The sequence below is a fragment of the Mustela lutreola genome, chromosome X (assembly GCF_030435805.1).
Source record: "Mustela lutreola isolate mMusLut2 chromosome X, mMusLut2.pri, whole genome shotgun sequence".
Classification (NCBI taxonomy): domain Eukaryota; kingdom Metazoa; phylum Chordata; class Mammalia; order Carnivora; family Mustelidae; genus Mustela; species Mustela lutreola.
Genome location: NC_081308.1, coordinates 14582709 through 14596535, shown reverse-complemented (window position 1 = coordinate 14596535; position 13827 = coordinate 14582709). Strand labels below are relative to the sequence as shown.

The 13827-nt window shown below is 40.9% G+C and overlaps 1 protein-coding gene across 4 annotated transcripts in view; it reads right to left on the bottom strand.

Annotated features, from left to right (window-relative positions):
* Positions 1-2712: 2712 nt before the first annotated feature.
* Positions 2713-13827, bottom strand: part of CDKL5 (cyclin dependent kinase like 5) — a 204616-nt gene continuing 193501 nt past the window's right edge. For 2 of the 4 annotated variants that reach the window (XM_059156573.1, XM_059156571.1), the window contains 4 exons: positions 10811-10910; positions 6948-7070; positions 5688-5807; positions 2713-3110 (listed from right to left, as the gene is read on the bottom strand). In XM_059156573.1, coding sequence (XP_059012556.1) covers positions 2724-3110; positions 5688-5807; positions 6948-7070; positions 10811-10910 — 730 coding nt within the window. In that variant the 3' untranslated portion in view covers positions 2713-2723. The remainder of the gene's footprint in view (positions 3111-5687; positions 5808-6947; positions 7071-10810; positions 10911-13827) is intronic. The other 2 variants (XM_059156575.1, XM_059156574.1) reach the window with 1 other exon arrangement.

Sequence of the window (13827 nt, the reverse complement as noted above, 5' to 3'; positions counted from 1 at the left end):
AAAAGCTAAGAGAGGGCTCATTAGATTTGAAAGAAAACTTGACCATTCCCCTCGGCTAGCAGGAAGAGAACTATACATGCTAGAAATGCGGATTGTAGTTCACTTATTATAGCGTACTGAGGTCAATGAAAAGGCAGAATGGACGAAAGCGGAGACAAGGATAAAAAAGAGCTTTGATCCCTCAAAGACACTAGTTGAAAACACTGTAGATATTTTCTGGCTCAAATCTGGGAATGTACGAAAAGTATGTATTGACTCTTCATCAGTTAGGTTTACTTTGCTCTAGGTAGAAGGCAATTATTCTAGCCCTTCTTTGAAGAACCATCATGAATATAAATGTTCTGCAAACCTCTGAGATCCCAGTGTTAGCAAGGATGAGAACATGGGAAACCAGCCCCTGGGTGACGACGAGCCTCAAATGCCACGGCACGGCAATGTGACTGCGCAGTTCCTGAGCGCACAGCACAGTGAGAAGTCTTTCCGGAGGAAAAAAATGTAGTTTCTGGTTTGCAAGGAGGGGGGACACAAGGTACAGATCTAGTAGGAAAAAGAAGAGTTACACACCCTTTTAGAGTCATTAGTATCCAGGCAAAAACTGCTAAGGGTTCACGTCACTTAAATAACTGTGCAGCTTTGCCTGGGAAAAGCCAGAATTCAGAGCTACTTGAACAGTACTGAACTGGTTAAAGAAACAAGATATAAACGGAACCGAAGAGCATGCAAGCTATTGGTTTGAATCAAATCGTTTTAATGATAGTACCCAGTTGAGTTTCATTTTAGTGCCTATTATACTTATTAAAATCAAATAAAAAGCACCTTAAAATGACCTCTATATATAATCAATACACATCATTATAAGTAGTTATATAAAAATGTAATACGCACACAATTTAAGCTTCAAGGAAACGAAGACCTTTTCTTTATAATCTTTATAATCATCAGAGCTATAATTCTCAATGTCTTGGGGGAGGGGGAACAGTAACTCAGCACATTTCAATTATCACTCACTTGATTCAGGGGCTGATCCTCTCAGAATCCTGGGACAAGTAATAAATATTGAGAAATTACCCCTTGAAGGGGTGGGGGGTGGGTCTTTAAAAATATTATTGCTAAGAGACTACTTCCAAAAATCGAATTCTCTTAATAGATGATAGTGAGGTGGTTTCTGTCAAGAATGGCCCAGAGACACCAGGCTGTAACCCTTGTTGGCCACAGGCCTTGATGATGCTTGAGAGTAACTTGGGAGTCGAAGGAGATCAAATGAGGGAAAGAAGTCCCGTTCTGACCACATGTGTACTGATGTCCATGATAACCTTGTTATAAATGGACAGTCCCAGGAAGAAAGAGTGAGTATAGCAGTTTTCTCTACATCTGGAATTGCTTCAGGAGCCTTGTAAATATACTGCAAACAACAACAGCAGAACATTTGGAAATAGAAATGCCACACACGGATCTCCCACCCCACCAGCCAAGAGTCTGCGGCATCGTGCACAGGACTCAGGAGCACAGAGCTGGTTTGCAAGAGCTGCAGAAAGGTGCCTCTTGCAACCTCGCAACCTAGGAATGTTCACTGGCAAATCTTTGGTCTACACTCTACACTACCACTAAGGAGAAAAGCAGATTCTCTCAACAAAGACCCATGAGTAACCCTGGATCTATTCTCCCCTCAGGTGCAAGGAACGTCCCTGGATGCGAACAGGAGCCAACCGTGAAGACGGAGACGAGGCCTGCTAGAGTTCTCGCTGACCTAACCGACTTTCTTGCCTATGGGTTCGGGAGGAGATGCTGCATCTCATCTGCTACCAAGGATCGTATCTAGAGGCTACTGTGGGGGCCTACAAGTTGAGCATGGTTCCCACCGTAAGTCACACAAAGCCGCAATTCAACTCCCTTGATTAGAAGTATAATACTCACTTCATATCACAAATGTATAAAAATATGGCAGATATTGTCATAATGATACTTTCTTTAAGTGATTATATTTATAAAACAGACAGATATTTACCATATATATATATTTATATATAGAATAAAATACTCCTGATGCAATATATAAATGTTACTGTTTAGTTTTTATAGAAACTACTGTAGCTGTCCCACTGCTTCACAATGTTCCAAACAGCTCAAAATAACTTTACATTTAACATAAAAGGTATGATTAGAACAGTACAATATTAATTATAAATAAATGTTACAAATCCTATCAAATATGGAAGTTTAGAAAACAATTTAAGACATACAGTTAGTTCATCTGCTAACCCTTCAAAGGGATACTCTTGGATTACAATAAACCCCATATTTAGTTCAGGCCGGGAAAAAAAAAAAAATCTGTGGTAAGGGCATCAGTCGACATGAATTTTTCTATCCCTTGCAGTACCAGAACACATCCTGGCTTTCCCAAGTTCAACAGGGATTGCACTAAAGCTGGAATGTACAGGGGAGAACTTGGCAAGAATGTCTTCTTCCTCAATGGCACACTCTATGCATTCTCACACAAGATCCGCGGGGACTGGTGGTCCCTAAGGAACTCTTGCGGCTCTAAGATCCCTGACTACCATTTGTGGCCGTGAGGAGCCGGAGGGCCCCACACATACAATATTGCACTCACCTTCATAAAGCTGAAAATACTGGCTGACCACCCCAGCCCAGCCCACTCCCCACCCCCCACCCCTCCCATCCCCTTCCCACTGGCTTACCTACCCCGCCCACCCCCCCAGCACACATTACAAGGCTGTCTCTTTTAAATCATTCAGATTTGGCATTCGAGACCGATTTGTTCTGTTATAGGGGTGCCCATTTGGCCCACTCTTGGCACCCAGCTGTTCAGAGTAGGAAGGCCCCTCTGTGGCACTCCGGGTCACAGAGGACACGTGCCAACCAGAGTCCATCTGACCTGGCAGCTGGAGGGCTGGTCTGCCCTTAGGTGTGGGCTCCTGCCGGATGTTACTGCTCCCGCCAGAGGCCTGGCTCAGAGGGTGGATCCGAATTTCTGAGAAGGAATTTTTGGCTTGTTGAGTTGTTAAGGGCTGGAAGCGGGGGTCTGAGGAAGCCGGGTGATTTGAGGCTGAAGAGAGATGTAACAGCTTGCGCAGTGATTTTAACGGCTGGCTCTGAAAGAAAAGACGAGAGCGTATATAGGACTTAATTTAGAGTAGACTCGAAAGCTGGGAGAGATGGAGCCCAGATCGGAGATGACTGCGTGCAGCCAGTGGGGCAGGCCTGGGGAGGAGGGGCAAAGTCTAGCCTTAGCCTTATCTGTCCTTTTGTTCTTGTTCAGACAAGATCCAACAAGTTAGTTATCTTTAATGAAAAAGCCTAGAAATCTAGAGAAGTCTGGAGCTGGTGTGGTGGCTGATCAAAGGCTCAGGCACCTTCTATCGGGCTGTATCCCATCTTTACAGGGGGGAATCTCACGCTTCAGCCAGCAGGAAGCAGCAAAAGGAATACGCCTCTCCCTTTTTGAGAAATCCTCGCAACAGCTCCATATAAACCTGCCACTTATTTTTTCACCAGCCAGGACTCAGCCATTCAACCCCATCTAGCTAGCGGCAAGAGAAAACTGAAGAAATGGAATGTTTCGATTAGGTAGCAACACACTCGCCTAAAAACCACTACCTCCTTCTGTTCTGATCACCCCGATCTTCCCTTTCCCTTGACACTGTAAAATCTAAACGTTCCCTTCCTGTACTTTTACTTTTTTCGGGGTGGGGGTAAGATCTGAGCACTGAAAAGTGAACAAAGCAGAGAAAAACAAGCAAAAGCCCTACAGACTCTAATACAACAGACTCACAGGAGGCTTTGGATTCCTAACATGGGCTCACAGCTGCCCTGCCTGTCTCCTGGGTGGCTGCGGCGCAGATTCCACACATGCTGCACTGCGGAGGGGACTGCGCTTCAAGGCAGAAGGGAGGGTCCTGGCAGCCACCTACCCTGCACTCGGCAACTCTTCTCAGGTGACTGCTGAACCATGGCTCCCCCACCAGGGAAAGGGGCTCACTCCCCTCTCCTCCTCTATGTAATGTGCGATGAGGCTCACCATCAGAAGCGGCATGTGAAAACACCCTGAAATTCAGGGCCCTTGACAGGGACCCTGCACTCAAGATGTTCCCCTAGCCTCTGGCTACCAAGTCTCAAGGGCCATGCGTTTAAGGGCTTGGCAAAGTTTTAATAAAATGTTGATGATCTCAAGGCATACTACAAGATTTGAAGGATCAGAGGACTGAAATCGAAGGGAAATTGCTTGAGAATGGACTCAGAAATTGCTCCTAAGGAAGCATCTGCCATGGCTATTCCAAAGTCTGTCCACAGAAGCTCTGTGGTCCCCAGGGGAGGTGGCATAGTACAGTGTACATCCTAAGTGCTCCAAGTTATGTTTTTTGTTACTGAAACTGGTATGATAACACAATGAGATAACACAATGAGACTCCTGGTGATTTTTATAGCCCTGACCACCTGCGACTATTGAGCAATTACAATAATTTGGGTCCAGCTAGAGATATAAAGTAACCTGAAAAGAGCTTCTTAGCAAAAAGTAATGGCTATACAAGGAAGGTTCTAAAGCCCCATACTCTTTTTCATAAAACTGGGAAGAGAATATCAGGCTGTCACTCAAAGCCTTGTGCTCTTAGTTCAGATACATAGCCAACACCTTGGGTATCTGGTTCTCTACACCCTTTCTATGCCCTTCCCTCCCCTGAGCCGGTATTATGTTAAGAAGCAGAAAACATAGATGGTTGGCCAAATACAAGTGAAATCTGGGAATTCCCGTCAGTGGCTCTAAGTAATAGTTAAAGAAAGTAAACAACAAACCTATAAAAATAAACCCTCTTCGTCCAAATCACAGAAATCTGTGGCCATCTATAGGTATAAGCAATCCTACAGCTCTAAAAGCTCATCAGGTTGTCAGAAATTACAGTACAGAGGAATACTAGCTTTATAAAAATCATATCATCAAAAACAAGTTAAATTATGTCACTGTACTCACTAAGGGATACTGAAAAGATGCAATATTACAACATTTCCAATCCTAATAGTTGTCCAAAGGAGATACACCTCAGTTACCTCAAAAAATTTACTGACTCATTTTCTGTTTGTCCCCCTTATGGCAGATAAATGCAATTATATAATATTGCATAATATGCAGTTCCTAATACAACTGTTTGATTTTCTATCAAAAACTGTATCAACTTCAGAAGCTTATTCTTTCAAGAAAGGTTATGGTATCTGTCTTTCAAGGCCTAATTCGTATGCTGCCACATTTAACGAAACCTTCATCTTCCCACTACCTCTCACCCTCCCTTACATTTTATGGCATGCCTCACTTTTTACCATGAATTATGGTTATTTATAGATTTTCTCTCTCTCCCAAGACGTTAGTGTTTATGGGCTGGGATCACATCTTCATTATTCCCCTTACACCCCTCTAACACCTACCCCCTATCCTCCCCGACCCAGGGCTAGGTGAAGGCTAATGGAAGCTCACTTTTTTCCCATTTGGACATGGGTCACTGAAACAAGATTCATCTGGACTCCCAAGATGCATCTGCTATTCACAGTGAGGGTATATCCTGAGGAGGCTCCCAGCCTGGTCGTAACACTGAGGCTGAATTCCTCAACCTTGCCCTCTTCTCAAGCGAGATAGTCACTGCAGAGTCTAAGAATCTAGGAGCATTACAGGCACTACTCACTTGGGTCTGTAGATCAGAGATCTTCTCTGGACGCCACTCCTTCGGTCTGCTGCTCGGGGTGCTAGCAGAATGAATGGCTTTCTGTAATGTCAGTAGATCAGGGCCATCAGAATTGGGCACCTAGAGCAGAATATGGGCAAGGATTCAAGAAGAACCCCAATAAGCCTTACTTAGCTACGCAACCACACCCAAGAGAACAAAGGCAAATCAAAGGAAACCAAACCTCGACCCCACCCCCAATAAAAAAGGAAACCAAAACTCTCCCAATGTTCACAATGCAAGTGACGCCAGTTAAATTCTGCTTCCCTCTTAATAATTTTCCCTGTATTAGGAAAAATTGGCAGATGGCATGCAGCTTTGTTAAAACCTCAACCCGTAAAGCATTCCCATGCTGTTAGTGTCAGTCGCTGTAAGAGAGAGCAGTCAGGTTGGGCTGTACCAGAAACTGCTGTCGCATCCTCATCCGTACTGCAGTTAGGTTATGAACCAGTTCAATAAAACAAACATTTGCTCCTGCTGGGAAAATGATCCAAACACTGTATTTGGTGGTGCCCAACAAAGCCTAGCAGGCTTTCAAGGATACTGAAGTGGGAGAAGTATGGTTTGAATCATATTCCCAAGACACCACCGAGTAAATCTGGGTCTACCATTACACAGTATGAAAATCCTGGAACTTTGTACCACAACCTCCAGAGGAATGCAATTGGTACTTTCACCGATTTTGGTGAACACAGAATAATGCCAAATGCCAAGCAAAAGCCCTGGCTTTACACTAAGTGACCAGCAAAAGCTAGAGCCAGGCGAGGAAAAAGCAAATCACCGACTAAGAGAAGTGGAGCCTGCTGGCTCACTCAATTTGGCCAATTCAACTTGGTTTCACAGAATAAACTGCCAACCAAGTGTTAACAGACTTTGTGAGCCAAATGAAAAGACATGGTTAGTTATAAATGTTAATCAAATTCTCTACAGGAAATAAGGGATTTTATGAATGCCGTCTGCCCACAAGTGGCTAACCAGACAACCCAAACTAGCCTTTCACTAGTTTGTTTAAGTAGCCTTTTAGGCTTCAACTTCCTTAACTGATTCACGAAATCCAGAATGGCAAAGAATTGATATTTTAGTAACTTTATGGAACTGGCTCAGGTACTTAACTAGCACAAAGAGAATATGACCTCATGAAAATACAAGACATGCTGTGGTCATCAGTAAAACAAGTTTACTGGAGCAGTGTGCAGGGCTACCGTACATAAAAATGGGTACCATGGGTGGAGTGACTACAGGAAGCTTTTTCAAAGAAGAACTATGCTTTAAATGATTCTTTGAATTAAAAAGAGGAAAGAGGGATTTCTTGATGCTTGGATTCTCCCCGTTGGTGGAATCTGTCTGCAACATAAGATACAAATAAACTAATTGCAAAAAAAAAAAAAAAAAAGAAAAAAAAGAACAGAAAAGATAAAAGAAAGAAAGAAAAGAAAGGAAGAAAGAAAGAAAGAAGAAAAAGAAGGGTATTCTTACTGAAACTCCTAGCCCTTGGGAGCCCTGATACTGTTCAATGTTAACGGTCACTTAAGGAAACTCTGTGCTGCACCTAGAGGAGTTCTGTGTCATTTCTCACCTGGACATGGAGATGCCAACAAAGTAAATTCAAAACCTGCAAAAACGTCAATGTATATAAAGAACATGCGGTCATGATCCTTACCTATAATAGGAATGCCTAGAAACCTACGTATGTCTAGTCACACTGAGCTTAGGAGTAAGATTATTGTAAAGAATTGTGTTTAAAGAGCTACTAATGAACGTCAATCTTTTCCTAATTGCTAGAGAGGATCTCAGCGACTAAAGCACTGACCACGTGATCTGCCTATGGGGAAGAGGGGGAGAAGAGGATACAGCAAACACTTTTCAACATGGCCAACTCTTGAACCAGAAAACATCACATGGTCTACAATCATGAAAGAAGCCTGGTTCTATGCTGTTAAAGAAATATTCACTCCAGGAAAAGCATGTGGCACCATTCAGAATACAGGTTTTCAAAGTGAAAAAGCAGAAAGTTCAATCTTTAAATTGACGCACGATTACCAATTGAGATACTAACTAACTAGGGTACAATTACCAAGTTGGCAAAGTCACCATATGCTCTGAGGGCTTACGTAACTCTGGATATGGAACTGAAGCCAGATTTCCCAAGGCGGCCTCCAGATTTGCTTGAGTCAAAGCAGGCACCTTTGCAATACAGAATTATTTTTTGGCACCACTTTCCCCTGTTTTGGATAACTCAATTGTTAGAGAACTAGCAATATATATGAAGGTATTCAGATCACCTTGTATGAAGCCATTCAATTAAGATAGCCCATGGAAGGTTCCTGTTCCTACAATGGGATCCCGGGGAAGAGTTTAACTTACATCACTAAGGAAGCCACAGGAGAGTTCCCAAAAATCAGCGGCCAGAGGCTCTGGACCAGAGATGAGCCTGTGGCAGTGACTGAGCCCGGGGCCTGCTATTTAGGAGAACCTACCTCTGGCTCTCCTGACTGATCGTGTGACTTTGGGCAGGTTACAACTTGCCTGGGCAGTCCTCTATCAGTGAAATAAAGGTGTTACAACTAGATTTAGGACCCACTGAGGTTTAAAAATGTCCTGTTTCTCTACATGCACTGGGCACATATTTCTTTTCTTCCTTCTTTCTTCTTTCCTTTTTTTTTTTTTTTTTTTTTTTTGAGTTTGATGCAAAGGCCACAAAGCTTTAAATCTTTCTAAGCTGGTTTACCTAGTTTCCTTTTGCTGAGTTCTAGAAAGTGAAAAAAGGGTAACTTTAATTCTATTCCAATGCTTACTTGAAGGAGGCAGAGGTGACGTCACATTAGGCTTAGGAGCCTGAGGTCTGGCAAAATACAGAGAGCTCTTTGGAAATCTTACTCTACAAACCAAAGTCCTTAAAAATTTTTTTCTTCTAGGGTGGCTGGGTGGTTTAGGTGGTTGGGCCTCTGACTCTTGATTTTGGCTTAGGTCATGATCTCAGGGTTGCTGAGGCTGAGCTCTGCTTTGCGCTCTGGGCAGGTTGTGGAATGTATTTGGGGTTCTCTTGCTCCCTGTGCACCCTCTCTCTCTCTCTCCAAAAAAATTCTTTTTCTTTTAATTAAAAAATGCAGAGGCACAACTTTTGATTTGTGAGGCTTCAAGCACTGTGGCCTATATAGAGATATTTTGCAGTTACTTTACATATGGAAAATGAAATGTATACAAACCTTAAAGAAGTTTGAGTGGAGAGGATGTTGGAGAATAATTATTTTCTTATTTGCCCTAATCTATACTATTTGAAAATCTAAAATTTGAACCAGATCCTGAATAACAGAGTCAGTCAACATGTATACACTCAATTCATGCCCTGGTAAGCTAGGGACTCTAGGTTAAATGTTAGTCTAATGCAGACAGACATCAAAAACCAAGTCTATACACAAAACACCTTCAATTCCTTGGTTCCTGCTACTTTCTTCCACTTAATTACCCCACAGTGGCTACAGACCTGAGGTTAAAAACAAAAACAAAAACCTCAAAATAAAAATAACAAGGGTTAGGAGAGATAATCTAAGTTCAAAGTTCATGATGGATAAATATGTTCTACAGACAATGATAACAGTTTTATTATATTAGTACTTTAAATATTTTAAGCTTTTCTACTTCAATAAATCAGGTCTATTTTGTTCATCCCATCTAAATAATAAATGTAGCAATATTTGACTGAGTGGCATTTTGATGTGACATTTTGCTTTAAGGGAATTTCAGGTAGAGATATAGGCAGCTTTTTAAAAAACGTGAATGTTTCAGGAAATATGCAGCCATTAAAATGAAGATAATAAGATCAGTGTAGTAATATATATATTATAGGTATGTGTGATCGACAGATATACTATGAAAAGTCAGAATACAAAACTGTACAAGGATTATTATTATTTAAAACAAACTAAAAAAACACCTTCTTTCCACAAACATATGCATAGACTAAAAAGCTAGGAGGAAATATACCAAAATCCTAATGCTAGTTGTAATAGGGTAATAAGATCAGTGTGACAGGGATAAGATTAGAAAGGATCATTTTTTTTCTCAATTTTTCTAAAAGGAAATACATCAATTTCACAAATATGCAAGTGAAAGAATCATCTAGAAACATTATCTAGGAAGGTCTTTATTAATACTTCCAGAACATCTATGACCCTTACTTTGGGTATTACATTCTGTGCTAATCATCTATGTCATCTTTACTTACCACTGAGTCATAATCCTAGAATCTTTTTTCCTTTATAAAAAATGAGAGTCAATCATGTATGAAGGAGAAATAGAAACAAAGGCATTTAAAATAGCTGACTCAACACTGTCTGGCCCTGGAAGTACCATAAAGCAAAGGGGGAAGGCAGGCCTCACGTGGGTGAAGAGTCTCCTGCTGGCCTAGAGGCCTGGCTTTCCCCTGTTTCCTCACGTCACTAACCAGCAGGATCCTTGCTTGGGTGATTCAGTGATGTGATGTGCAGGGTGCCATGGAGCCAAACCTTGGTTCAGGCAGAGGGCTCCCAGGAGATTAGATTCGTTCCATTTCACAGTTCAGTCACAAGATAAACATGTCTTCCTACTAAAGCAAGCCCTGAAATGTCAAATACTATTCTCCTCTCTGTGATTATGCAGCCCAGAAATGCACTTGTCAACATGGCAACTGGAAAACCAGCCAGGGAAGAATAATGAATGATGGTTAGCTATAAATTTCAAGATTTAAGCATACAGCAAAACCATTTCCTAAGTTTTCACATGTGTTTAACCCCCAAAGAAAAAAACCCTGCAGCTTCATAGTTTCTACATGAATATAAATCCACATGGATGTTTACCGAGAGAGGTTGGTGCTCTCTCTCATCCAAATTAAATTTCTTCTATTCCTGGAGAGTCTGTGGAATCTAGAAAAGGCTCTGTGAGAGGAGGATAGTTGGATAGAATTTAGAAGACACATATACAATGTACGCATGTCAAATCTCAGTAAGAAAATAATTCACTTTCATTGCCACATCCAAAATGTCAAGTACCCACAGACTAATGCAGACTCGTGTGCCACTGTATCCAGAAAGTAGCCATCTACTTACTGTTTGAGATTTCTTCTTTTTCTTTTTCATTGACCTGAAAAAACCTTGTTTCTCCTTTTCCTTGAGTTGTTCGGAATGACTAATGTTTTCAGGACTTTTCCTAAATGGGAAGACATTTTTATCATATTGATCTTTCAATCTTTCTCCTGCCATTCTATGACAAGTACAATGAAAACTAAAAAATGCATGAAACCAGATTCAAACAGCCATGACAAATCAAGCACGTAGGTAAAGAGCCTCTAAAAAGCACAGGGGGGACTGAATCTATCAGCCATGGTTAATGATTAGCCTTTAGCACAGCTCACTTGAACTGGCCATTTGAGCATTATTACAAATGATCTGGTAACTGCGCCGCAGGACCACTTTCATGCTGTAGAAAACCTCAGCGCTGGAGAGTCTGAAAAGCACACAGTTTAAAGGATGGATGCCTTTTTCATGACTCTCCAAGGGAAATAGCTGAAACATTTTCAATATCTTTGTTTTTCTATTTACCTTTCTAAAACCAGCTCGAGAAGTTCATAATTAGTGGCTTGCCAAGATACTGAACATACAAAAAAAAAAAACAAAAAAACAAAAAACAAAACAGAAGAACAACGGTGCTACAGAAGCACTGTAAATAAAAGTAAAAATTGCCTCAAACTGAAAAATTCCTTCATAAAAACCTTGTATCTATTTATTGGAACTAATTTGAAAAATAGATCCAGTAACAACATGGACAAGATGAATGCTTCAATAGAAAGTACTTGTGGCAAAAAAGCTTCTAACTGAAAATAACGGACATTAAGCTTCATGCCACACCGACTCCATCAGGTATTTTAACACACATAGGAGGTATTAACAGACAGCAAACAGAAAACCGTGGCCTTATTAAGTTGATGACTCGTATGTTAACAAAGGCCCTGTATTAATTTCATTTACAGTCTTTAAAAAGCAGCTCAACCAGTGTTACTCTTCAAAAAGACACATTCCATGGGCTCTATTTTAAATTTTAACATATGACTGTGCAAAACCATTTTCTCAAATGATTGAATTCCTTCTATTAGCTATTCCCTAAAATCAAGAGCCAAACATTAAAGGTGAGAGTTCATTCATATTTGGTGATTTTAGAACACGCAATGATGATGAAGTTACTACAATATCTAAGAAAATAATGAGCAAGTAGCATTCTTGATGAAATCCATGTGGAGACAGTAAACAACTATATAAACTGTTACAGAACCACAGGCTAGAAAACACCACAAAGCTATCAAAAATAAATCATATCTTCAAAAAATTTCAAGTAATCTAAAGGAATACAAATATAATACTAAGTGAAAAACTACAAGATTCAAAACTTGCTACATAATATGATCCTAATTGTATTAAAAAAAAAAAAAAAAAAAAAAAAAGATGGGTGCCTGGGCGGTACAGTTGGTTAAGCATCTGACTCTCGGTTTCGGCTCAGGTCATGATCTCAGGTCATGGGTTTAAGCCCTGCGTCGGGCTCCATGCTCAGCAGGGAATCTGCTTGGGATTCTCTCTCCTTCTCCCTCTGCCCCTCCTGCTTGTGCTCTCCCTCTCTCTCAAATAAATAAGTAAATCTTCAAAATAAAAAGGAATATATGTGTACACACACTCACTTTTTAAAGGCAGGAATAAAACAAAATAAAATCTTAACAGTTACTATCTCTGGGTAGAAAGATTATTGGTGATTTATTATTTCTTCTTTTTAGTTTTAACATCAAACGTGTACTACAGATATATTAAAAAGGTTGTACAAACCACAGAAAATTTATTTGAAAACCTCAAAACTCAAGATCTAAGACAATAAGGGAAGAGACTGAAAAAGAAAGACAGATGGACAGACAGATTAAAAAACAGGAAAACATGACTCTGTGAAGGAGCAATGATCATTTCTTCTTTAAGTGTCTAGCCTAAAAGTTAATGGGAATACCAAGGAAGTAAAAATCGGGACTGTAGGCCCAAGTGGTCCTGAAACTCATTAGGACCTACAATCATTGACAGTTCCAAGTTCTGAAGTGAAAAGTTTCATAATACAACACAACCAATAAAAATAAGTAGCATTAGAACTCAGAATGATACATTTATGGTTTTGGAAGCTAGAAAACTTCAGATATGATGGCACAGGTAAGAACAGAAGAGTGGAAAGTTCGGGTTCTACGGAATACAGTAAATACAGTGTAGTTTGCTGGAATCACAAGAGCACAACTCTCAGAACTGAAAGGAACCTCACATAGCATCTAGGCTAACCACCAATACTATTTTTAATGCCTTATAATAACTTACAAAAGTTAAAGAACTATTTGCTTATGTTACAGCTTATGTCCTTCCATAAGGGGTCTGCACCTAACCTAGAAGCACAGCAAAGTATTCAGATAAACAGGGAAAAAAAAATTTTTTTAACCCAATCAGAATGTAAGTCTAACAAAATCTCCAAGGTCTGCTGAGGGTCAATATAAAAGTGCTTTCTGCCAATCCAGGAAATCTTTAAGGGGGACACATTCATCATGACTACAAGCTCGGGATGGGAATGGGCATTACTGTAGGAATGCTAACGCTGGCATGAGAGCAAGAGAAGGCTTTGAGACACTAATCCTATGAGGAACAGATCTGGAATGGGAAGAAAAGTCTCTATCCAGAAAGAAGAAAGTGAGGGAGCCAATGAGAAGGGTAATGAATGAGAAACAGCAGGAGGACAAAAAGCCCAGGGTTTGGAGTCCCCTGTGAGCATAAAATGCAGGAAGATCAGAGACCCTCTGTAGGGTCTTTTCAGAGACACTGGATAAACCAGAGCCCAAGGAAAGGAGGAATGATGAGGAAAACATCTTCAGACTGAGACTGAGAAGAAGCAGTGGGGCCAAGACTCAGGCAGGGAAAGATCCCAGAGACCAAAACAAAGAAGGAAATAAGTTACCCTTGAACTACAAAGATGAAAGCTACGAGTCGGGGCGCCTGGGTGGCTCAGTGGGTTAAGCCTTTGCCTTTGGCTCGGGTCATGATCTCAGGGTTTTGGGATC